This window comes from Rhineura floridana, chromosome 8, assembly GCF_030035675.1.
Source record: "Rhineura floridana isolate rRhiFlo1 chromosome 8, rRhiFlo1.hap2, whole genome shotgun sequence".
Lineage (NCBI taxonomy): Eukaryota > Metazoa > Chordata > Lepidosauria > Squamata > Rhineuridae > Rhineura > Rhineura floridana.
Window position 1 is genome coordinate 24,639,976 of NC_084487.1, and position 25,704 is coordinate 24,665,679.

Genomic DNA, 25,704 nt, shown 5'->3' on the forward strand with positions numbered 1-25,704 from the left:
CATACCGGTATAAAATATTACATTCAGTCAAGATAAGATACAGTTCATCGTAAAAAAAGAGATTAAGTATGTGAACCTATACTCTCAGAATAAGAGGCCAGACCAATGTCAGCGAAACCAATACAACAGCCAGGCAATAAGAAACATTGCAAAGGTTTCTGGGAAGCATCAGACTTCTCACACAATACATCCAGCCCAGATGAAGAATTCTTGCCTACTACAATTAGGCAATTATTTCATGTTAGAATAGCCAGATCAAAAGAGGCAGGGCTCCTGCACCTTCAATAGTTGTGTAGAAGAGATAATTTCAGCAGGTGTAGCTTACAATGCAATTTTTTTGTCTTCTCTGGTTATCTTTTTGTGTGTGTGAGGGATTTCTTGGTTTTTGGCAATACCTAAGTGGCGCTCTAGGTCTGAGGCAGTGTAAGAGAATTCTTTGTTTGTACGCTTGCTAGGGGCATCTTGCTTAAAGGTCCCCAGTCCTGGAGCCAGGATTACAGTCACACGTAACCTTGCAAGGAGATGTTAATTTCATACACACTATAGCGAGTGTGGTGTAGTGGTTAAGGTGTTGGACTATGAATCCCCACATAGCCATGAAGCTCACTGGGTGACCTTCGGCCACTCACTGCCTCTCAGCCTCATGAAAACCCTATTCATAGGGTCACCATAAGTCGGAATTGACTTGAAGGCAGTACATTTATATTTTACATAGCGAGAACCCATGGAAATCTTTGTGGAAACTGAGTTAAGGATTTATGACTCCCTGACAACAATAACTTAACATTAGCTACAATTTTCAGTTCCAATGGCACCTGAACTTTATAGCCACCCCCTTTCGCATTAAAGCACCTACAGTAAATAAGTCAGAACTCTTCATCAGCCTTAGCAAGTAAGACGATCATGCATGATTGATTGACTGAAAATCTTTCCAAAGGCAACTAGTGATTTTGTATGCTCATTAGCATGAGGGAGGCTTATTTTTAAAGCTCAGTACTGTCTGAAAAGCAGGTCAATTTAAAGATACCATATCAGGATGCAAGATACATTAAAGTCAGCATACAGGAGTGATGTTTTGAGCACTTGGCTACAAACACTGGGGGGACTGAAAGGATACCAATCATTAGGAGACCCCACCTCATTTCCCTCCATTTGTGGGAACTGTCTGTTTAATCCTTCTCTCTGCTTCCTTGTTTAACCATTTACTAAACCAAGGATTAAGTGGATAAACATAGGCACTTCCCAAAATAAAGGGAAGTAAGAAGTTGGGTAACCAAAGGATCTATAATAGGATTGCCAGGTTCAATCCCTGAGACTGATCCTGTATAGTTGAAAATAAAGCTAACACTATGATAATGCCCCTATTCAAATATACAGTGCAAATCTACAAATCTATACATGGAATACTATATATAGTTCTGGTTGTCATCTCATCTCAAAAAGGATATTATAGAGTTGGGAAAGTTCTAGAAAGGGGCAACCAAAATGATTGAAGGAGCTGAACCTTCCATAGGAGGAAAGGCCATATCATTTGGAAGGCCAGCTCCAGGTGTTATGGCCCCCACTCAGCATGGCTTCCACCTAGGGTTGCCAGGTCCATGGCCTGAGACTGATCCTGTATCTTTAGGAGAAGAGAAAGTCAGCCAAGTGCAGGTGTTCTTGCAACACTGTAATGGGAAAAACCACAAGGTGGAATTCTCCCTTCCCCCTGGAACTCCACCTTGTGGTTTTTCCCATTACAGTGTTGCAAAAACACCTGCACTTGGCTGACTTTCTCTTCTCCTAAAGATACAGGATCAGTCTCAGGCCATGGACCTGGCAATCCTACTTCCACCCTCTCAGTGGGCTCATGGGCAGCACTGCCACAATCGCATGCACACTATCTTGGCATCCCCCAGTTCCCCAATGTAGTGTTACTACAAGGCATTGTGAAAATGTTAAAATGGTGGTTTCCTGAGTGCCTCTTGCTGTCACTGCTGATTAGTGAATTGAAGCTGCAGGATATGGGCCAAAGGGAGGGAACAACACCTGCCACCACTTTCAGTGGGCTCTCCCAGAGTACTCTGTCCTTGGCAGCTGCCAAAGATGCTGGACATGATCATCTGAAGTCCTTTTAAGTTTGGAAAAATGATGAGTAAATTATGATTAAAAGGGGCCATTATAGAATCTAGAATGGCAGGGAGAAAGTAGATAAGGAGAAAAAAACCCTCATATTAAAACTTGGGATGATATGACATGGACTGCCTTCAAGTTGATCCCAACTTATGGCGACCCTATGAATAGGGCTTTCATGGTAAGCAGTATTCAGAGGGGTTTTACCATTGCCTCCCTCTGAGGCTGAGAGGCAGTGACTGGCCCAAGGTCACCCAGTGAGCTTCATGGCTGTGTGGAGATTTGAACCCTGGTCTCCCCGGTCGTAGTCCAACATCTTAACCACTACACCACACTGGCTCTCTATAATTTGGGATAATCCAATGAAATTGCCAGTAGATTCAGGTCAGTAAAAAAAAAATACATGTAGTTATGGCATGTTGTGCCAGAAGATGTAAGTGATGGCCACTAGTTTAGATGCCTTTAAAATACAAAGGAGAGGGGGAAATAGGTCTACAGGTCTACAGGTCCTCCTCCGTGCCTGAGGACTGGAAAGTGGCAAATGTAACGCCAATCTTCAAAAAGGGATCCAGAGGGGATCCCGGAAATTACAGGCCAGTTAGCTTAACTTCTGTCCCTGGAAAACTGGTAGAAAGTATTATTAAAGCTAGATTAACTAAGCACATAGAAGAACACGCCTTGCTGAAGCAGAGCCAGCATGGCTTCTGCAAGGGAAAGTCCTGTCTCAGTAACCTATTAGAATTCTTTGAGAGTGTCAACAAGCATATAGATAGAGGTGATCCAGTGGACATAGTGTACTTAGACTTTCAAAAAGCGTTTGACAAGGTACCTCACCAAAGGCTTCTGAGGAAGCTTAGCAGTCATGGAATAAGAGGAGAGGTCCTCTTGTGGATAAGAAATTGGTTAAGAAGCAGAAAGCAGAGAGTAGGAATAAACGGACAGTTCTCCCAATGGAGGGCTGTAGAAAGTGGAGTCCCTCAAGGATCGGTATTGGGACCTGTACTTTTCAACTTGTTCATTAATGACCTAGAATTAGGAGTGAGCAGTGAAGTGGCCAAGTTTGCTGATGACACTAAATTGTTCAGGGTTGTTAAAACAAAAAGGGATTGCGAAGAGCTCCAAAAAGACCTCTCTAAACTGAGTGAATGGGCAGAAAAATGGCAAATGCAATTCAATATAAACAAGTGTAAAATTATGCATATTGGAGCAAAAAATCTGAATTTCACATATACGCTCATGGGGTCTGAACTGGCGGTGACCGACCAGGAGAGAGACCTCGGGGTTGTAGTGGACAGCACGATGAAAATGTCGACCCAGTGTGCGGCAGCTGTGAAAAAGGCAAATTCCATGCTAGCGATAATTAGGAAAGGTATTGAAAATAAAACAGCCGATATCATAATGCCGTTGTATAAATCTATGGTGCGGCCGCATTTAGAATACTGTGTACAGTTCTGGTCGCCTCGTCTCTAAAAGGATATTCTAGAGTTGGAAAAGGTTCAGAAGAGGGCAACCAGAATGATCAAGGGGATGGAGCGACTCCCTTACGAGGAAAGGTTGCAGCATTTGGGGCTTTTTAGTTTAGAGAAAAGGCGGGTCAGAGGAGACATGATAGAAGTGTATAAAATTATGCATGGCATTGAGAAAGTGGATAGAGAAAAGTTCTTCTCCCTCTCTCATAATACTAGAACTCGTGGACATTCAAAGAAGCTGAATGTTGGAAGATTCAGGACAGACAAAAGGAAGTACTTCTTTACTCAGCGCATAGTTAAACTATGGAACTTGCTCCCACAAGATGCAGTAATGGCCACCAGCTTGGATGGCTTTAAAAGAAGATTAGACAAATTCATGGAGGACAGGGCTATCAATGGCTACTAGCTGTGATGGCTGTGCTCTGCCACCCTAGTCAGAGGCAGCATGCTTCTGAAAACCAGTTGCCAGAAGTCTCAGGAGGGGAGAGTGTTCTTGCACTCGGGTCCTGCTTGTGGGCTTCCCCCAGGCACCTGGTTGGCCACTGTGAGAACAGGATGCTGGACTAGATGGGACACTGGCCTGATGCAGCAGGCTCTTCTTATGTTCTTATGTTCTTAAGTATCATTAGTCCCTGCCTGTAGACATCAGGCAGGCATCTTCTCTGTACTCCTTTTTTAGCACCTGCTGAAAACATTTTTGTTCAGGCAAGCCTATCCAGATATGAAGATGTCACAATGTGTTTTAGTCTGTTTTTAACTATTATTTATTTGCATTAATTATATTTTGAATTTTTTAATTCCAGTTTTTAACTCTGTCTTTTATTGACAATTCTAATGTTGGTTTATTTTTTTGTAAACTGTTTAAATGTTTTATGTACAATCAAGCAGTGTATAAATTGTATTAAATAAATAGTCATGAGAGCTATTCAGAACACCCAGATTCAGAGGCAATGTGCCACTGGAGTTTGTAGTACTAAGCTCACTTACAAGAATGTAAGCCCCATTGAACACAATGGTAATTACTACTGTGTAAATAGGAGTAGGATTGCAGTGTCTGTACTATTTTCTGGGCAGCAACAGTGCAAAAGGGCTGTTGTCTTCATGCCCTGTTTCTGGACCTTCCAGAAGGTTCTGGCTGGCCAGTGTGGGAAAGAGGACATTGGTTTAGATGGACCTTTGGTTTGATACAGTAGGGATCTTACGAGGATCATTTCATGTTTTGAAAATGTGCAATACTTTAAGACCCATTTTAAAAGTGTGTTCATGTAACATTGTTAATTCCTTGCTTTATATATACCTAATTCACAGGTTGTTTAAAATAGTGGTAAATCTAATACAGCTGCTTGACTCTGACTTAGTAGACCACTCTGTCAATGAGATTGCATGTGAGAAAGTGGATTTTAGGAGTGTAGCCATCCATTAACCACACTGGAACTGTCAGAAGCACAATACGTGTCTGCAACCACTTTTCACACGTACAAGTGTTGTTATTAACTTTTTAGCTCATCTTGAACAACCACAACATTTCTCCAACCTATATGCTGTCTTAGCGCTATCTTCTTGGACTGCCTGAAAACTAAATGCGATCTGATATCCACCTGCAAAAACAGACACTCACAACATTGCTCTGTAGATCCCTGTCCTAAATTAGGTGCTGCATTTGAACTATTCTTCTGTAATTCAAAAAGTTTTTTTTAAAGTAAAAGCAACATTGTTTGCTAGAATGCATGTCCAAGGGCAATAAAAGAGAATGGAATGGTAAGAGAGAAGGATCTTCAGGAGCATTGTTATGAGGTAAACTGCCTGTGCCTGGCTTGCATCATAGTTTGGGAGCTGTAATGCACAATCTTGAAATTTGTTCTTTTTGTCACCAGAAAGCTATACAAACATACTCTTTAACCAGTTTCTGGTTTTAGTATTTTGAAATTGTAAACTGTCTTGGGTGCCTTGGCAAAAAGCTGATATATAAATGCATTAAATCAAGCAGTAATAATATTCATGCTATGATACCCAGATTAAATTACTTCAAGGCACTATAGACTACTAGGAAACTCTGTTAATCCAAAATACAGCTGCTGGGCTACTAGCTGGCACCAGCCAAAGGGATCATATGCAACCCATTTTGAAACAATCAATTTCTGAGCACTATTCACTATTATTTACCTTTAAAGCCCTAACAAATGTTAGATGGACCACCTCCTCTCACAAGAATCTGCAGTCCACTAAGGTCACGTTTGGAGGCCCTGAACAGGGTTTCCCCATGTTCTGGGATGAGGCAGGTGGTGAACAGAGAGAGGGGTTTTTTTCAGTTGGGGTACCCCACCCCATCTTTGGAATGCTCTCCCCCATCTTTGGAATGCTGTCACATCTAGTATATTTTTTGTACCAGGCAAAGTCCCTTTTGGCGCTGCCATTTTCCATGTTTCCACTAGTCGTGTAGTACCTTAACTAGTGTGGACCAGAAGCACGATGCAGCAAAATATTGTACACCTTGCTTAGGTACTCCTGCACAGATACAGAGCTCAGTGGATCATTTCCTTTGCAAACTGCATCAGATCCATCTTTCTTTATCATACAGGTAATCTTTTTAAAACAAAAAAACTAAAACAGATTTCTTTGGCATAGAGCCCTGTTTATTTATTTGCAAAAATTTCTATACTGTTATGTTGAGAAAACATGTAATGGCAATGAACAGCATAAAATCAACAATAAAATTTAAGGCATAAAACAAGTACAAAATACATCACAAAATATAATTGACTGTCATTAATTATATTTCTGCCCTTTGCTGACCAAATCCCACTGTGCTTTTCTCAGCCTGCTTTTTCAAAGCTGAGGGTCAGGGCTATCCAAATCTTACGTTATCTCTCTAAGGCAGTGTCTTTATCCTACACTGTTTTGTCTGGTGAAGGAGATCTGAACATCTTCTACAGGGTATCGGCACGTTGTAGAAGATTCTGGGTAGTTTCCGAGGTTGGGTGGCTAAATGAAAAAAAAGAGGACAGGGTTCTTCCATCATTTATAGTTGTGAGGAACAAGAAGAACCCTGGTCCCTTTTTCACCCAGCCATCCTATTTCTAAGGTACACATTCATATCAAGTGGGACATTGGCAAAGCCTTTTGGGCCTCCCCATTGCCCTTTCTGAACTGAGACTGCAGTCTAGGATACATCCAATACTCCCCTGCAAAGAAAGATAAGTGGAAAGTATTCAGCAAACAGTATTTCAGAAAGGGCTGTGCACCATTACTGATTGTCTCACTGAGGAATGTGTGATATGCTTCTGAGGAACCCCATGCTCCCCAAAACACAATTTGAAAATAACTGCAGTAGGGCAGGGATGGGGAATCTTTTTCAGCCTGAGGGCCAAATTCCCTCATATGCAATGTTCTAGGGGTCACATGTCAGTAGTGCATGGAGGCCAGAGGGAGGGAAAGTGGGCAGGGCAATGAATGTGACTCTTATGTTTGTATAGTGGGCTCCATTCCAGCCACACAAAAGTCAGAGGTTTCTACACACACATCTCTCTGTCCTCCACCCAGGCAAGCAAGAGGCATCCTCACTTTAGTTCAAGGCAATATTCTGTCAGGCAAAAGGCATGTGAGGAGGATGTGGAGCAAGGCCAGTGAGAGCTGTGGTCTGGGGAAGAGAGTGCATTGAGAGAGTCTTGAGGGCCACTTAGAGAGGCCTGGAGAGACACATTTGGTCCCCAGGCTTCAGGTTCCTCCCTCCGCAGTGGGGTTTTTAAATAATATTATTTATTTGCTGATTTATAAACCACTTCATAACAAAAACCTGCTGAAACAATGTATAGTAAGATAAAAAAAAGATAAAATCATAGAATCATAGAATCATAGAATAGGGGCCTTTAGGGTCATCGAGTTCAATCCCCTGCTCAATGCAGGAATCCAAATCAAAGCATTCCCAACAGATGGCTGTCCAGCTGCCTCTTGAGTGCCTCCAGTGTCGGACAGCCCACTACCTCTCTAGGTAATAGGGTCCATTGTTATATGGCTCTAACAGTCAGGAAGTTTTTCCCGATGTCCAGTCAAAATCTGGCTTCCTGCAACTTGAGCCCATTATTCCATGTCCTGCACTCTGGGACGATCGAGAAAAGACCCCGGCCTTCCTGCATGTGACAACCTTTCATGTACTTGAAGAATGCTATCATATCTCCCCTCAGTCTTCTCTTCTCCAGGCTAAACATGCCCAGTTCTTTCAGTCTTTCCTCATAAGGCTTTGTTTCCAGTCCCCTGATCATCCTTGTTGCCCTCCTCTGAACCTGTTCCAGTTTGTCTGCATCCTTTTGCATCCTTTTGCATACAAAAGAGAATATATTTCCTGCCAATCAAATACAACTTACAGAAATCAGCTCATTACCAGCTCAGACTATACAAACTACACCCAGGGTGACTGTATATACAAGCTGGGGTAAAAAGATGTTTGTCTTTTATTGGGACAATCCCTTGTTCCTCATTATATGCTAGAGCACCAGACTGGGAAAAGAGGAAAAAAATCATAATTGAAATCAGTGGGCTTAGGTGATTTGACTTTATGTCGTATTGTGGTCTTAACTCTTCAATGTTCCTCTAATGCCTATGTTTCTTTGGTTATTGAATAACTGTTATTCAGTACAGTGGCAGACCGTAAGTCAGCCCATATAAAGTTGAAAACTGCACAGCACTCAAGTCAATTTTATATCCCTCTGTTTTCTAATGGCAACATGTTTTATGTACTCCCAAAGCAAGTCAGACAGAAGGCTAGACTAGAACTCTTCCCCATTACATTATTCTAATGTGGAGGAAATGTTTCATATGGAGGAGCGTTCACTCAAATTAATCCCCATATGATTCAGCCCAGAGGCTTCCACTTTAGTGAGAACTAGGCCCAAGTGTGTGCTTCATGTTCCAAGCGTGTGCCTCAAAACTGCAAGCGTCATATTCTATACAGTGTGTGGACAGCAGATGTTTTCTGAAATGGCTTTGTGCATGCTGCAGTATGCAGATAACAGTGCATTGAGATGGCATGGTGATCTTTCCTGATGATTTGACATTTGTTCTATCTCTAGCCTTCTCAAATTTGAAATATTTATATCAGAGCTTAGAAAAGTTACTTTTTTGAACTACAACTCCCATCAGCCCCAACCAGCATGGCCACTGGATTGGGCTGATGGGAGTTGTAGTCCAAAAAAGTAACTTTTCCAAGCTCTGATTTATATATATACACTCATACACCACCAAACACTCATTTATTCAAGTGGGCCACATTCAGATCAATGCAAAAACTGTTTAGGTGGAACTACATCTCTGGGGGTTACACAGGGCGCAGAGAATGAATGTATGCTTGAGTTTAGAATGTTGTAGATTTGGATTGAATCGTGATCTAGGCACAAATGTAATGACATTCGACCGAATTAACATGTTCAACTAGTCTCTTGTACTGAGATTAACTGTTCTGAGGAGGGAAAGTCTTGAAGGAAACCTGGCAAAGAGAGGAAGCAAAGGATAAAAAGGAGGCAGTGCTGGTGAGAAGGGACTGTAAGTGGAAATTAAAAGTTGGGAAAGTGGAGAAAGATACAAATGGAGGGAAGAAACATTGGAGGACAGCAGTGAAGAGAAATGGGGACTACGAATGAGAGAACTGACAAGAGGGGCACTGATGTGCCACGGAAGCACAGAGGTATTGTGGGGGAAACTGAGAAGGATGCAGAGGAATTGAAGGGGGTGGGGAGTAGGAATAAGTGAATCCGTAAATTTGGTTTTCCTCAGTTTCTCATTTTTCCAATTTCAAGTTCAGTTCACCACATTTCCAATCAGTTTGCTATTTAAAAAAAAGTCCTCATGAAAATCCATCAGCAAGTTAGTATTAATTTATCCTATTATACACATGTTTGTATGCTGTTTACCTGATATACACATATTTATGAAGCAATTTCCCCTAATATAAGGCATTTTGCATGTTATTTTCACTAACATTTGCACTTTACCCTAGTATGTGTATATTTATACACATTACTTGGCTGGAGATGAGCAATGGAAAATTCAGAAAAGTGCGGATTTTGAAAGATGGGTTACTTCGATTCACGAATTATTTTGGAAAGTGAGAATTTGATATGTCTGCCTTTAAATGTGAACTGAATAGAATTTCTCCCCCATTCCTAATGGGGAGAAATGGCAAATGATGGTGTAATGGTCAGAAATGGTAAATAAGATTTCCACTTTACTTTCAGTACTCATGTGCCACCATCAGTCTTCCATTTCCAACATAATCACTACTCCCTGTTGCTCTACCTTCTCCCCACCATCCAGCCTTCCCAGCCCAATCCCTGAAACAATCTCTTTCCTCTCCATTTATTTATTCTATCTGTGACACAGAAAACTCTTACATTCTGGATCACGTTTATGAGCTTATATACCTTATATAGCTCTGAAAATTTGAGTGCTTAAACAGCCACCACGACGTGTCAGTGGCATGGAGCTCGCTTACATGTGCCATGCACTTAAACCTTGTACCATGGAGACTTCTGTGGTTCTGAATTAAACTTTATGTGAAATCACATGAGCTCCAGAATGCAAACCATTGCTCTTTCTTCATCTACAACACATGAACTGTGGTGCTTGTAATGAGAACCATGTAAGACAGGTTACAATTTCAGAATTAGTATTGTGGTCAATAATGCGCAAAGGAGAGAGAATACAGCCTGGATATGATACACTCAGACTGCCTTGCAGAGACAAACTCTCCAATAGTTACTTCATGAATCTTAAAAGGCTTATTTTGTCTGACAAAATTGGTCATGAAATTTGCAGAAGGGAACTTCACATGTTCACCAGTAAGGCATCACATTTTTAAAAGGCAGGCTTTGTAAATGCCCTTTTACATCCATCTGAGAAATGCAGATATCCTTTTCCTTTCTCTCCCCTCCCCTTCTCTTGAAAAAAACAATCTGAAATTTGATCAACATCATGAGGGCAGCCTGTTCCCTTGTAATGCTTATAGGAAGAAATGTTGACTTAATTACTTTATTAGTCCACATTTATTTTATAATTATGATGTCATGTTCAGTCATCTGAATGGTTTTATTTTCCAAAACATCCCAAGGCAGACATGGCATTGGAATGAAAGAATTTAGAAGCATATTTCCGAGTATATTTTATACTGCAACACACTTACCAGGGAGCAACCCCTATTGAACATAGTAGGATCTTCTTCTCAGTAAAATGCAAAACATTGCCCTGCCAGTCTAGTCAACAACCAGCTTAGTTGGGGTTGGTGATGGGTGAAAATGGTGATGGTTGATGTAGGGATTTTTGTAATGTTCTGACCCCAAATCTCATTGCTGCAACTGCCACTCCCTCTACATCAAAGTCACCAACTGCGGTGCTCACAGGCACCAATGTGCCTGCCAGTACCTTCTACAGTGCCTGTGAAAGCTCATAGTAAACATCCCCTCAACATTCTACAAAGCATGAGAGGCTGTTTGCTCTTTCTGCTCAGTTCCTGTTTGCCCTGACTCACAGAGCAATCCAACTCAGGGGAAGCTGGTGGAAGGGGTGCGAGTGGAGGAGAAGGTGGGAAGGTCTGCGGCATCCATTTGCCATTTGGGAGCTGCTGGGTTGGAGGAAAATTGGCTCAGCTAGGAAATGCACAGATGTACGGAAAAGAAAAAGCTGGCTTTCACAAATACCTCTATTCGCGAGTAAGCACTCCTCATTCACTTCCATTACAATTATTTTCTTAGACTGACCTTTTTCTTGGCGTAACTTTGGCCCGGATTGAGACGTGCAGGAGTGCTACAAATGGGTGTTGGATGTTGCATAAATCCCCTGCTCGTCCCGTCCTCCAACATGCCCCCAGAAACCCCTTTTTTGGACCTTATGCTGGCTTCTGCCAGCAACCCTTCCATCAGGCTGAGCTTTCCCGTTGGCCCCCTGACTGAGCCAGCAGAGTCCCAGCTCTGCTGCAGCTGAGCCGGGATGAAGGGCTTCTGCCAGCGGAGCCTGGCGGAGTCTGGTGGAGGCAGGACCCTGCCAGTTCAGCTGGGGGTCCGTCACATCCAACTCCCCTCAGCACAGCATAAATACGAGGTGGATTGTGCCCTCAGCCTCTCCTATATGGAACAAACCCCTTTAACATGCCCACATTTCATTGGATGGCAGGATTGGATGGTTAAAAGGTGCAAAGAGCTTCTCTCTGTGAGTGAGTGTGAGGCAGTAGATGACATAAGCACCTTTTCCCCCATTGATGAGGGGGACTGTGATGCCCCTGTAAATGCAATTACTGTAAATATGGTAAATGTGGGTTTATTAGAGTATATGTGGTAAGTAGACTGAGTGAGGGGGGGAGTACATGGGTTGGAATGTTGAAGAATGTTATATGATGATTGGCTGAGCGTCTGAGTGTCTGAAGGTATAAATGAGAGGATGACAGTTATTAGGGGGGCTTGGTTGGTTGGAGTTCTGAGAGGGGTTTTTGGAGAGGGTTGTTGGGTGGATTGGATTTAGGCGGGTAGTGAGGCAGATTATCTATGACTAAGAAATATAAAGAGTAACACATCTTATGAGACCACATGCTTGTTGACTGAACCTTTAAGTAATCTTGTTATTCCCTGTGTAAATAAATAAATAGTTCTTGGTTTACCAAAACGCCTGATCCTTGGCTGGGTTTCACAGACCAGAAGGGTGGGCAGGACATACAGTATAAATGGTGGCAGCGGTGAAGAGATAGTGTAACATGATTAGGTATCCAAAACAACCCAGGGCGGTAATCTTTATAGGCACAAAGATACAGGGGGGTTGTGGCCTGCAAGTGCACCCAGACACAATGTAGCAATAGGCCAGGAGGAGACTAAGGCACAGTCTCAAGGCAATATTGTTTACAGAGAGTGTCAGGTGGTGGTGCCTAGCAGTGGGATCTTGAGAGATCTGTGCTAGAGCCTATGAGAGAACCGTGAAGAGACCAGGACCCTGAGGTGGGACCGTGACAGGGTGGTGACCACAGGAGGAGTTCTGATGGGGACATATTCACTCCATGTGGTAGCCATGTTTATTTTTCTGCCCTTTTAAATGGGGCAGCAATTCTGTGTTATGGCGTGCACCCCACTGCAGCCATTTAGTACTATGCACACCATCACAGCAGCCATTTTGTGGCTGGCACCCATGGTACTTTTTCAACATTCCAAATGTGTCTAGTAGCACAAAAAGGTTGGTGACTCCTGCTCAACACCCTTCTTTAACTTCTGGATATGAAACTAGGAGACTAGTTATCATGCCTCAATGGCCAGCATTTGGCACAAAAGGCTTTTAAAAATGCCAGTAAATGAGAGCCAAGCAGTGTAATACAGTGAATAGAATGTTGGACTTTGATCAAAAGATCACAATAAACCAAAACAACTTGTGCTCATAGGCTGCTGTCAGCCATGTATTTGGGTCGCAAAGCTTGTACTCTTTTTGCTCAGTCTTTTTTCTTTTTCTTTTTTTGTCTTTTTCTTTTTTAATGCCCGGGTTGAAAAGGTAGGTGCCTTTATAAAAAGGAAGAATCAGTTTCTTATTGCCTGTCCTGTAGTTTTTGAAGATATGAGAAAGTTGCAGTCCTTTTGGAGTCGACCCCACTCACCTCAGATGAAATTTACTTTAGTATAAGAGCTAAAAGTCTGAGCTCTTAGTTCAAATCTCACATCTGCAGTGAGGTTTGGCAAGTCTCATCAGCCTCATCCCCAGTTCCCCACACCTGAAATATGTGGGTAAGAATACTGACTTATCTTCCAAGGTTGTTGCAAGAAATAAAGAGAGTCAAACTAGACATGTTAAATGCATGATTGCATATGAACGTCTTTTTGTTTAATAGCAGTCATTGGGTTCCCCCCCTCCAAAGTCTGCATCAGGATCACAGCATGGGGAAAGGGGGTTACTTTTTCCCCCTGAGCTGTTTTGTCAACAAAACACCTGTGAAACTACTGTTTGCTCCAGGAGGAAAGCTCCTGAGGGCTCAAATAAAATATGTGAAGTATTTTAGATATTCAAAATGCACCCAATACATTATTTAGAGTAATTATTACATTGAATTAAACCAAAACTATGCAATCAGAAAAATACAGAGGGGTTTAGGATAAATATTTTGAGTATTATAGACTTCATGGGGTGCCTCATGAATGCTGCCTCATGTCAAAAACAGAACACTGGAGTTAACGTATCAGGGAGAAGCCTAAAGACTTTCGCTCTGAGCTGCTAGATTTCAAATGCAGAGAGAGATTGATATGGAGATTTAATTATTTTATACATTTATACCTTTCAAAAGTATTTCGAGAATGGTTCACAAAAAACAATCAAAGCAATAAATCATAAATACACAATGAAGTAACAATAAAACAACATTATTAAAACCATCTTAGCAGGTGTTAAAAATCCCATCAGAGGTTAAAAAGGCCTTGATTTAGAAAAAAATTCCCTCATCTGCATTCTGAAGTGGTGTAGCCCAGGAAGGACTATACCATGCGTTTTCTCCCTGCATATCTCGATTCAGATATTCTAAAAAATGAATTACAACACGGGGGAAACAAAAGTGTGGACTCCCTGTTAAAGGCAGATATATATCCTGAACCTTTATGAAATATTTCAATTAGCCATTCTTCAACCAGAACATATGCTTCTTGGGAGACAAAGTGCAGAGAGTGATCACCTTTTGTGGGAACATCTGTAGATATGCACTTTTTTTAGATCACAGAGCAATTCATTCAACCTTAAGGGATTTTTATGGAGTGGCCACTAGAGGAAAAACTCTGCTAAAACCAATTAGAATAACCCCTTAGACAGTTGCCTAACCTAAATAAAGCTTCTATCTCTAAGCTGGCAATCTTTTTTTAAAAAAAAAACATTTAAGGTGAGCACAGAACATCCCTGAATACCCTCCTCAGAGTATTCATTGCCATTAGCCCATGCCTGAATCAGTGTCACTATTCATCCATAATTTCAGAAGGACCAAAATGAGCACAGAAATACAACTGCTGTTTGCTTTTAACTCCAGCATGGTTTTAAAGCTGCTTCATATACAGCACTTTTGGTTTGGGCATATTTGCCATTTCTTTATGCTCCCATCCTACAATTGACTTTTGTATTTCACCTTTTCCGGTATGCTGTGCAAAAAAGAAAAAAAAGGCATTGACAATAACTAAGGATGCTTCCAGACAACCAGTTTTTTTCAGCATTCATCGTGAATTGTTTGTGGGAAGGTTAGGTGACGTTGCATTAAAGCAAGTGTTATCCCACACTTTGCAATGCATTTTCCCACCACTTTCCTCATCTAAAAAATGCTAATATTTGATGGAATTGAGCTTCCAATGAACTATAATTGTGCAACAGGAATTTGCTGGTATGTGATTGAATCCCACCTGAAAATAGCAGCAGTCTGGAAGCACCTTCTTATAGCACAGGATCCACTGATTGCAGGGTGGCCAGTTACATTTAGACATTATCAAAGAGGATGACAAAAGAGGATAGTGATTTGCATAACAATGTGCATATGCTAATGTATATGTATACATGCACATTTAGAAACAATTATTATAATTTAAATAGAAATACAATACATCTCACCACAGCAGGAAACAAGACAGGTGACCTGTGGGTCTGCCTGCTCAATCTGATGTTCAGATCCTAAACTGTGGATGGGCAAGGCCCCTGCGATTCTCCCTTATCATGGTTCTTTGTCTTTAAACCAGACTTGGACTGAACAGCACTTCATATAGAGGACGGGTCTCTGGACACACAGCCACCCTAACTGATGCTATTGCTGTTAACTATAGATGCTGAAGATGGAACCAAATTAACCCTTTTCTGTTGTGGTTGTCCAGCACCCAATGATCAAGGCAATAATGTATATACAGCCCCTCTGTTCCTCAACTGTCTTTCCCGGCCACTTTCTTAGGAGTCCCTGTCATGCACTGAATTGTTTAAACTTCCACATGTTAATGTTATGGCTTAGGGATAAACATTAAGTAATTAGCTGTAGAATTATAACAAAAGAAGGCCATCTAGACAATTAGTTAGCTAGCACTCCTCCACTCATTAGCAAGCTGGATTCAAAGGCTTGTGTTCTGATATATATTCAAGATTAATTGCAACAACAAAAAGCTGCATTTGCTATTATTATTTTTAATATTTCATTACAACCAATGATAGAAGCAGCTTCTGAGAAATAAAGAGGGGAACTGCACTTCCTAAATGGCTGTGCCTGAGGGTACTTGGACATACAACTCAATCTTATGCACATTTACTCAGGAGTAAAGCCCACTGTGTTCAGGGGAGCTTACTCCTGGATTTGTGTGCATAGCGTTGCAGACCCAGTGTTTTAAAAAAAATAAATTCAAATGCATATCCCCAAAATTAGATGCATAAACATTGTCCAGCTTGACAACATGGAAATCGGCTTCAATCCAGTAACTTCTTAGATTTAAGGACAAAATGGATTTCTAATACATACCACACTGAGATATTTTTAATTACAGCAATTCAAAACAACAACATCATAACCTGTTAGAACTCACTGTCATCCCAAATACTAAATATCTGTAATTAGGACTGCAACACTGTCATAATGTCACTTGAACACTGCCAGATTATGTGATGTCATCAGAAGGATGTAGAAGTAGTTATGGTTCACCCTAACCATTTACATGCTGGTGAAGCACACTTAAGACGGGATTGTAAAAATGTCAGGCATCAGCTTGTCAAACTGAATGTAGGAAAGAAATGTCAGTAGTGGATTAACGGCCAGATGGAATTCTAGTGAGCTTGTATTGTAACAAAAGTCAGCCACGAACCATGAACTTTGAAATATGCACTGGCAGTTTTTACATATGAAGGCGAAGCTGTAAGATCTTTCACTCTGGAAGTGTTGACTTGTCCTCTGTTAGGAATACATCCCTTGATTCCTAAGCCTCACAGAAGAGGGGAGAGTAACCTGACCCCTCACACCGACCTATAGGATCCTGGTTGAATTCCCTTATGTAACTTAGTTAAGAAAGTTTTTTGGGGAATAGGGGGGAAAGACTGATGAAGGACATTTTCAAAAAGAAGGGAGGAAAAGAAGCCACAAGATGACCTAGTTTTGAAGAGACCCCATTCTAGTAACTTAATTTTATTATATTATTATTAAGAAACTAGTAGAAATCTGCTCAAATGATGCATCATGAACAAAGTCTAAAGATGATTTGAAATTGGTTTGGGTGTTTTTGCATAAATTGATGTGCCACTTAGAGGATCTTGTCTATGAGGAACAGAGTCTAGCCTTTGGTATTAATAGTTAATCTAGGATAGGGACATATCATGCTATCTTTAGTTATGAACTAGAAAGGGCACAGAGGTAAAGCTTTGTGTGGCCTCTCCTGGCGATTAGGACATACCTATCTACACTGCAAACTTATAGCAGTTTTATACACCTTTTTATCCTGACTCCCCGCCATAACCAAGGATTTCTGGAAAGTGTAGTTTGATAAGGCTGTTGAGAATGTGTTTGGAAATTCCTAGCACCTAGCCCCTCTCACAGAACTACAGTCTCAAGGATTCCCAGGAGAGAGGGGGTAAGAATTAACCAATTTAAGTCTGTGGCATGTTCTGAGCTTTCCTATTACTCAGGAAACTTTTTGACTCCATAGCCCTGTAGCACCACCTTCTGGCAGAGGTAGAACCTACAAAGCACCGTCCACCACCATGTCCCTCCTCATAATCCTTTAATCTGTCATGAAATAAGTGAAAGGTTCACTGCTTTCCTATTGGGCCAACATGTTTCCCCAGATAACTGCCCCTCTCTCTGTCAACATGATATAGGCAGCACCATGTACTAGCATTAAATCACACCCGAAATTAGTTTGTAACCCAAATGTGTCAGCTGAACTTGCCAGTGATCCTTATTGCATTTAGAAGATTGCAAATCAAGCTCCCCTCCTCCCTGAATTCTGTGGAACTTTACCAGTGCAAAGTGTTCACAATAATTTAATAAGATGCTGTATGGATGCCAACTGAAGTTGATTCCGAGTCCTATATGCGCATTAAATATGACGTGGCTAGTTTTAAAAGCTTTTTCTTGTGCTCCTTCACTCATCCACCACAAAAAAACACATTCACATTAAAAAGCAATATGCTAAATAGTTAACATTAATTACTGGTTTTTTGTGAAAGTATTGTTTATTAGATGGGACAATAATCATGAAAAAGAATCTAAAGCATTTGTTGAAAATACTACCAACTCAAACAGAGAGCTTCGGCTATGGGGCGGTATACAAATGCAATAAATAAATAAATAAACAGTTCCTCTTTTTGTACCATGTAATAAACAAAGCATGGAAATTGTACTGAGCCCTGCCAAATCCGATTATTAACAGGAGTTCCCTATATCAGCTACAGAAGAACTTTCTTGTTTTATGGTTGCAACTGTTTTATTTGTTTTATAATGGTATATTTTATTGTTGTAACCTGTCCTGGGACCTTATGCTAAATGGCAGATAGGAAATCACATAAATAAATTAAACAATTTAAGAAGAACCCCTATATTGGTATATAAGACAACAAGAGGAATGGATGGATGGATCACAGTGAAACATTCCTGTTTATGTCACATAGTTTCCATTCCCTTGTCGTGTGGCTTGTTGACCCCCAAAATTCCAGTTCAGAAAGTCAGGCAAATTAGCTGGTTAGTAAGAACACAGAAATAAAGGACAGGCACAACCTCCTCTGCTTCATCTGATGTAAAATTATCATGGGCGGCCTAGGGATTCATTCCTCCATTGACAACTGCTGACAAAATGCAACCTGAGAACTTCTAGTCCACTCAAATTAGATTTTTCTAAAGCAAAAACAGGCAGCTGGATTTTCCCTCTGTAATAACCTTGCCAATCCCTTCCTTTCAATGGATTTGCTCTAATTATACCAATATATTCCAGGGTTAGCATGTTTTAAGTTCTCCTCTTCGCCATCATTGACATAAACCAATTAACAGTTTGGGCTACAAAACCTAGGGACCGTCCTTATGAAACCTAGCAAGTAAGACATTGGGAGGACAAGGGTAGTAAACTTGTGACAAATGTATTGCTTAAAATCACGCAAAGTGTGATGAGGGAGGATGTAGGCGTTTTAAAAAAAAACCTTAAAGGACTGACATATGTTACAGATGGTCCCTTGTTTGTAATCTTTTCCAGGGTTAGGCCTTACACCATGTAAAGGGGGAAAAAGATCAAATAAATACAAATAACGATCACTTTCCTTCCACTCCTGCAAAAGTGTTGCCTTTTGCCCAGGAGAAACAAGAAATTAATCTGCAGTAAGAGAGAAGGGATGGCAACCCTATTCCATATATATTATATAATCACTGCAGCTGGTAAGTAGGGAGCTGGATTCAGGTTGCCATAGCATTTGGCATATTACTATGGAGGCTGAGCTTTGGTCCACTTATCAGTAGTGATGGCAGCAGCGAAGCAGAAACACACACTCCTGCCTGACAGATACACATGTCTTAAGAGGACAAAAATGAAACAGGGCACCTGACAGTTTATTTACTATGGTGTGGTGATGATGATGGTTTCTTTTCAGCACCGTGCCACACAAGATTTTGACCACTGGAACTTTTACCACCACCTCCCATGGCCACAATCAAATGCTTATATGTTTAGATTTCCTTCTCCACTTCAGGTGTAAAATTGCTGCACCTTTCAGCAATTGTGGGGAATTGTGGGGAACAATTATTAAAAGATGCAGGACCCCTGGCCTCTTTTTCAACTGGCCACCCTTCCTCCACTAACCATGCAATCCTATGTAAGTCTACTAAAAATAGTAAGCTCGGTTTAATCAAGAGAGTTCCAAATAAGTGGAGATAGAATTGTAGCCTAAATCCCTTTAGAGATAGGTAAGGAAAGAGAGTTCAAGCACACATCATTTCCATTTTGATGGAATAAACACCTAAACTATTGGTTCAGTGCTATCATCTCTGCCTAGCTTTAAGAAGAGCCTGCTGGCTCAGGCCAATGGCCCATCTCGTCTAGCATCCTGTTCTCACAGTGGCCATCCAGATGCCATGGGAAGCCTGCAAGCAGAACCTGAGTGCAAGAGCACTCTCCTCTCCTGCAGTTTCCAGCAACTGGTATTCGGAAGCATACTGCCTCCGACTGTGGAAGCAGAGCATAGCCATCATAGCTAGTAAGCTTTGCTACCCGTGGTACCCTGAGATCCATATTCCTGTGAAACAAAACTAAACTGGAGATACTGAATCTGAATATCAAGGGCATAACACAGAGAGAACTGCTTGCATCCTAACCTATAACGCACAGTGCCAAGAATCTCAGTGCTCTAGTACTACTTACTGAGTGAGATGAGAGGAATAATGACAAGCTGTAACAGGAAATGTAGGGGGAAGTCTTTCCAGGGAGACCAAACAGTGTTACCCTCTGACCCTTGAAGTATAAGCAAAGATGGGTCTGCCTTATCAGGAACTGCAGAGAAGAGTGATGGTGATGGAAAAAAACATGGATCTAAGGAAGATACCCATGCCCGTGTGCACACACATACACCCCACTTCAGACAGTGCAGGTGCCTGGAGACTTTTCTGTGACTAGGCAGTCATGATGATGATGTTGGTCTCTTTGGTACATCCATCTAAGAAAGAGAGGCAGGGTTGGGACCACACAATAGAAGCTACCAGGCAGGGTTCAAAGTGCAGCCTGTTTAGTGGGGTCTGCTGGGAGAGGAGGAGCACTTGGAGAGTTAAAAGATATAAAAAGTTATTTTTTCCTTGTTGTTTTAATCTAGCCGCTGATTCCACACCCCCAGGAATGTTTGGTTTGGATGGCCACTGAGAAAGAAGGGCATGCAAAATCCCTATTTTTAAATGCTTAAAAAGCAATCGTCACCACCAAATGAGAACATCCTCTTTGGAGGCATTTAAATGTGTGTGTGTGTGTGTGTGCATGTGCATGCATGCACATACAGAGCACCCTCCCCCATGTCTATCTGTCCTCAGGATTTCTCTTCTGTTTATGACAAGAGCCATCACAGCCCTCTGAGTGATGGGTGGCAAAGCACAGCAGAGGGAGGGGGGTAAAAAGTCTCCAACAGTCATCCCATCGAGTTCAATGAGGCTTACTCAGAAGTAGCTGAGTATAGGATTGCAGCCTAGGACACTCTGTCTGGAAAATAAATTTTGAGTCGTTGCAATTAAGCTGACAGAGCTGAGACAGTTAAAACGGAGCTTTGCTTCCCAACTGTGGAGGCGTCAGCAGCCCAGGCGCCCCTCAGTATTTCCCATTTCCTCTAACAACAGCGCAAGCCGATGCGTATTTGCTTGGCAGTAAACCCCACAACTGTGGGAAAGTGGATACGTAGGTCTGCAGCCTCAACCGATAACCACGCAGTCCTTCCTTTGGAGTTGAACTTGGAGGAACTTACTTTCAAGTGAACACGCACTGGATCGGGCTGCAAACCCTGGGGGATGGGGCGTAGGGAGGAAGAGGAAAACAAGGTGTCCCCAAAACTTGCCCATGCGACTCAAAACACTTTTGATTTTTAGAAGGGACCTACACCTGCCCCGGCAGAAGCAACCGAACATCCCTGGAGCGACCATCCTCCCTTCTTCCAGACTCCAGGACGCCCCCCCCCCCCAGCTCCACACACTCTTCCACCAGCCAGCAACTTTGCCTCCGTTAACATTGCCGGCCAAGGAAAAGGGTGAGGCGGAAAACGTGTGCGGTTTGGGGTGGCGGGGTTGGTTGCTGGTGGGCTCCTTTTGTATTCAGCGACCACCTTCCTCCCCCCCCCCCGCAGTCTTCCTAAGATCACCGCATCCAATCTTCTCCCAATGTTATCGGCAGTCCCACCGATCTGGTGGCGGCAGAGAAGGACCATCTTTCCCTTCCTGATCTTCACGTTGCCTTCTCCATCTAGCAGCAGAAGAAGGATGGGTGGGGGCTGGAGGGAGAGAATGGGGGGTGGAATGACGAGCTCCATCCTGAGACACCCCACCCCATCCCGGTCTTACCTTGGTGGTTTTCTTCTGGGATGTACATCCTCTTGTTTTCATTGACCATTTAAGTAGAGGAATGAGGAAAGCTCCCCCCAAAAAATTACCCAAGCAGGAGTCCAGGGTTTTAAATTCCTCCAAATCCCGGGGGGGGGGAGAGAGAGAGAGAAAGAAAAAAGAAAAACCAGCCGATGGGGTTGAGCAGTTCAAAGAGCTTCTGCGGCGATTAAAAATCTCCCGTTCGGTTATTACCTGATTCCCATGATTGCATCAAAGCCCAAAAACTGATCCTTTCCACTACTGCCTCCTTTAGTGCAATTGCAAAGCATCCTCAGAGAACATCCGGGACCCTGCCAAAGAATTTAGCACAGCACCTCTGGCCGCCGCGAAAGGGGGGGGGGGAACCAGCGGCTCGTTTAGATGTTTATGGTTTGTTTTGCTTTTCTTTTTTTTCTTTTTTTAAAAAAAGAGGACTGGTGGGAAACGGTCACCAAGAAGGGAAGGGAGGTGGGAGGAAATAACGGGGGGGGCAGAGAGGGAGACTAATCAGCATCCAAGCAGGACGAGGGAGGGCGGAAAATCTCCGGAGGGTTCAAACGCCTCTCTGGTTTAGATCCACCAACTAGAGGAGGCAAGCAAGTGCGGGGGGCGCGGGAGAGACATGGCAACCTAGAACAAGAAGAGGTTCAAAGGCGGCTGCTTCTCTCTTCCAGAACCAGTTCCAGGCGTTCTGTTGGCAGGGCGCTGTTTCTGCAGACAGCGAGAGCGAGCGAGCGCTAGTCCCAGCCCCTCTCCCCCCCCCCCTCGTTGAGACAGACAGACACCCTGAACAGTTCCAGATGTTCCAGCTTGGGCGGCAGCAGGAGCAACAGCAGCAGCAAGCCCCTCCCCTCGCTTTTAAGAGCCGGCGGACTTGATCTGAAAGTTGAACATGCCTCCTTCGGCTTCTCACCCCCCACCACACACACACACACGCACCCCCCACCCCTTTGCTCACTGCGCCTGGTGGTGGGTTGTGTTGCTGCTGCTTTTCTACAGACATGACGTCAAGAACGCAAACTGGATCTGCCTTGCATGGAAAAAAGTGGGGAGGGGGGTGTTGTAGGTAAAATATAGGTTTGATATATATATATAAATATATGTATGTATGTATGTATATTTGAAACGGTAAGGTTTTCCCCAAAGCAGGTTGCCCCCCTCCTAACCTCCCGAGACCGCCCGGCCTCCCTCCTTTCCCCCTCCGTATGATTTGTCCATATTGTGAGCTCCTCTCTCTCTTTTTAACCGGCTGCAATTTTCCAGTGTTGAAATTTATCTGTGATCTGCGTTTTAAAGAAAGGTGAGGAGAATTTTGCCCGATCTGTAGCGGCTTTATTAGAATGGCCTGTTTTGCATTTTTGAAGGGGGGGGAAGAGTACCCCCCCATAACAAGTCATTACAATAACAATAAAAAGGTTTGCTAGCGTGTTGGGTTTCATCAGTTGCTAGCGAGCTGCTGGAGATGCACGTACACCCAACCCACACACGTACAGAGCCGGCCAGGGCAAGAGAAGGAGGCACAGCTGTTGAAATGGATTAACCGAGCGGAAATTTTCCACTTCCAGGGCAGATGCACCCAAGCCACCTGGCCGTGGAACGGGAGACGGAGGGAGAGGTGTTCCTCCCCCAGCCAGCACTCCACCTCCGTCCTCCCCGTCGCTTGGGCGGGGTGGGGGGCGCGCTCGGTTGAGGCGGCTCCACCTTTCCCAGAGGAGCAGCGTGATGCTGATGGCTCCAAGCCAAGGCGAGGTGAACCTAAGCAGGCAGCCAGCGCGCGTGTGGCTCGCCTTATCTGGGGCTCTGGCAGGGCTGCCATGTTAAACAAGCGGTGTGCGGAGGGGGGTCGTGTCCTCTGTATACGCGCGTGTACGTGTCGGTTGCACGGCTCCCGTTATCCAGAAACGCCGCCACTGCTCAGTCGGTCTGCTTGTAGAAGCTAATTCGGTGGGAGTTGCGCATTTGGGGGCTGTTGGCGAGGAGTGCGTCACTTGTCGGAGAAGCCGACCAGCTCATCCAACCTAGAGCTTGTACATGCTTACTCGGAAACGGGTGTAATCGTCCAGGGTCTTGGGAGTCTTAGACCCTTTACTTTTTTGGGATCAGGGTCTCCACGTTTTCAGCATCCTATGAGACAATCAGCATGAAAGAGGAGTGTGTTAGCCACTGAGAAGAGTCTTCTAACATGCTTCCTTGTCCTTTCTGGTGATTGGTGCCAATCAGAGTGAAAGGATGCGAGTCAGCTATTGAGAAGACTCTTCTCAGCAGCTAACACTCTCCCTTTTCATGTTTATTGGCTCCTAGGGATATCTGTTGTTGTGGGAGAAGGCATTAACAAGGATCTCATTCTCAATCCGGCAGCAAAAAAAAGGGGGGCATGGCTGTGACTAATATGAAGGGACTCTGCACTTCTGAATTTGCCATTATACTACTACTAGGAAGTAAGCCCTGCAGAACATACCGGTCCATACGTTTGGAATAAAAGCGCGTAGGATCGGGTGTCAGCAGTTGGAGTCGTATGCACACACTTACTTGGGAGTAAGCCCCATTAAATTCAGTGAGACTTGCCTCCGAGTAATGCAGCGCAGCCGGAGCAGTTCCTCAGACCTCAGGCCTTGACAGACGGATCCACTCTTGGCCTGACATGCTCATCCGAGGGAAGACTCTTAACATCAACGTGGTTTGCGATGGGAATGGGGCTGTTAGATTTGAGATCGGAGGATCTTCTCAGCCGCTGCGCGATGGGGGGGGGGAGGGAACGAGATGGAAAGGAGAGTTACAGGACCACAAGGATGGTGATGACACGTGAACTTTTCGCGACCTCCTGGCCGTGCGAAGTTTGCTAGCTGATGTCTCTTCGCCTTGAATAAATCGCGGCAGCCGTCTCCGGGAGGAGGGCGCCGGCGAGGCGGGGAGAGGGAGCGGGAGGACAGTTTTAAAAGCGCATCTCCAACAACACTCAGCGACACACTCACCCAACGACAACAGGTTGGGAGAGGAGAAAATAAATTTCAAAAGGAAATTAACTGGTCGATTAATTAACTGCGGTTAATTGTCCAAATATGCCAACTATCACCACCGTGCACTCTGCTGTACAGTTTACTGTTGCTTAATCCCATTACAAGAGTGTGTTCACAACACCTTCTTTGCAGTATTGTCCTAACCTGCTTTTGAATCAGGCAGGCTGTTCTTGATAGGGCTGGGAGAAGAGAGATTAAAGCGTTAAACTGATTTGTCAGTATTAGGATCCAGATACCTGCTGCTAAAAATCCACCTACTTGGGGTAAAAACACTCAACTGCTCTGTCGGTTCCAGTGGGTCTCACTCTCTACCTCTCTCTTCTGAAAAATGGGGTCACCCAATGCTAGTCAAACTCTGACCTTTTTCCTATAAAACCTGGAGGGAGCTGTTTGAGTGTGTTTATTTTGTAAATTTGCTTCTAAGAGATTTCCAACTAATGGGCAGCTAAACCCATTCCCCTTCCATGTGTGGCTAATGGAAACATTTTGATCCAGCCACCAGCTCAAAATCTGGAGGATGGCAGGTTCCACATCCCACCCTAAGGCAATACCTGTTCAGAACCCTGGATTTGACAAAGGAGTGTTAATAAACCCAGGATATTTAGGTGATGTGCTGCCACTAGTGTAGTGGCAAATTCAAGTGCAGGATCCCTTCATGATAGTCGCAGCTACACCCAAGGCCACACCCCTTCTAAGATTATACAGCCTAATATTATAGAATAACCTGGCCAAGTTTGAAAAGAATACTGCTTTCTGCTTCTCTCTCCTTGTTAATGCCTTCTGTCACAACAACAAACATCTCTAGGAGCCAACCCACATGAAAGGGGAGAATGTTAACTACTGAGAAGAGTGGTTTTTCAGTGGCTGACTCACCTCCTTTCACTCTGATTGGCTGCAATCAGTAGGAAAGGACAAGGAAGACTCTTCTCAGAGACAACACATTCCCTTTTCATGCAGATTGGCTCATAGGATGCTGGAGACATAGGCACCCTGCTCCCAAAAAAGTAAAGGGTCTAAGACTCCCTGAGGTACCCCTGTGTGCTGCCAATACCATGGGAGCTGTTAGAGG

The 25,704-nt window shown here is 43.3% G+C and overlaps 1 protein-coding gene across 1 annotated transcript in view; it reads right to left on the minus strand.

Moving 5' to 3' along the window:
- The window catches only part of CACNA1C (calcium voltage-gated channel subunit alpha1 C), a 722,305-nt gene extending 700,659 nt beyond the window's left edge, over window positions 1-21,646 (minus strand). Inside the window, exon 1 of the mRNA XM_061638625.1 lies at window positions 21,598-21,646. Coding sequence (XP_061494609.1) covers window positions 21,598-21,646 — 49 coding nt within the window. The remainder of the gene's footprint in view (window positions 1-21,597) is intronic.
- Between the last annotated feature and the right edge of the window lie 4,058 nt (window positions 21,647-25,704).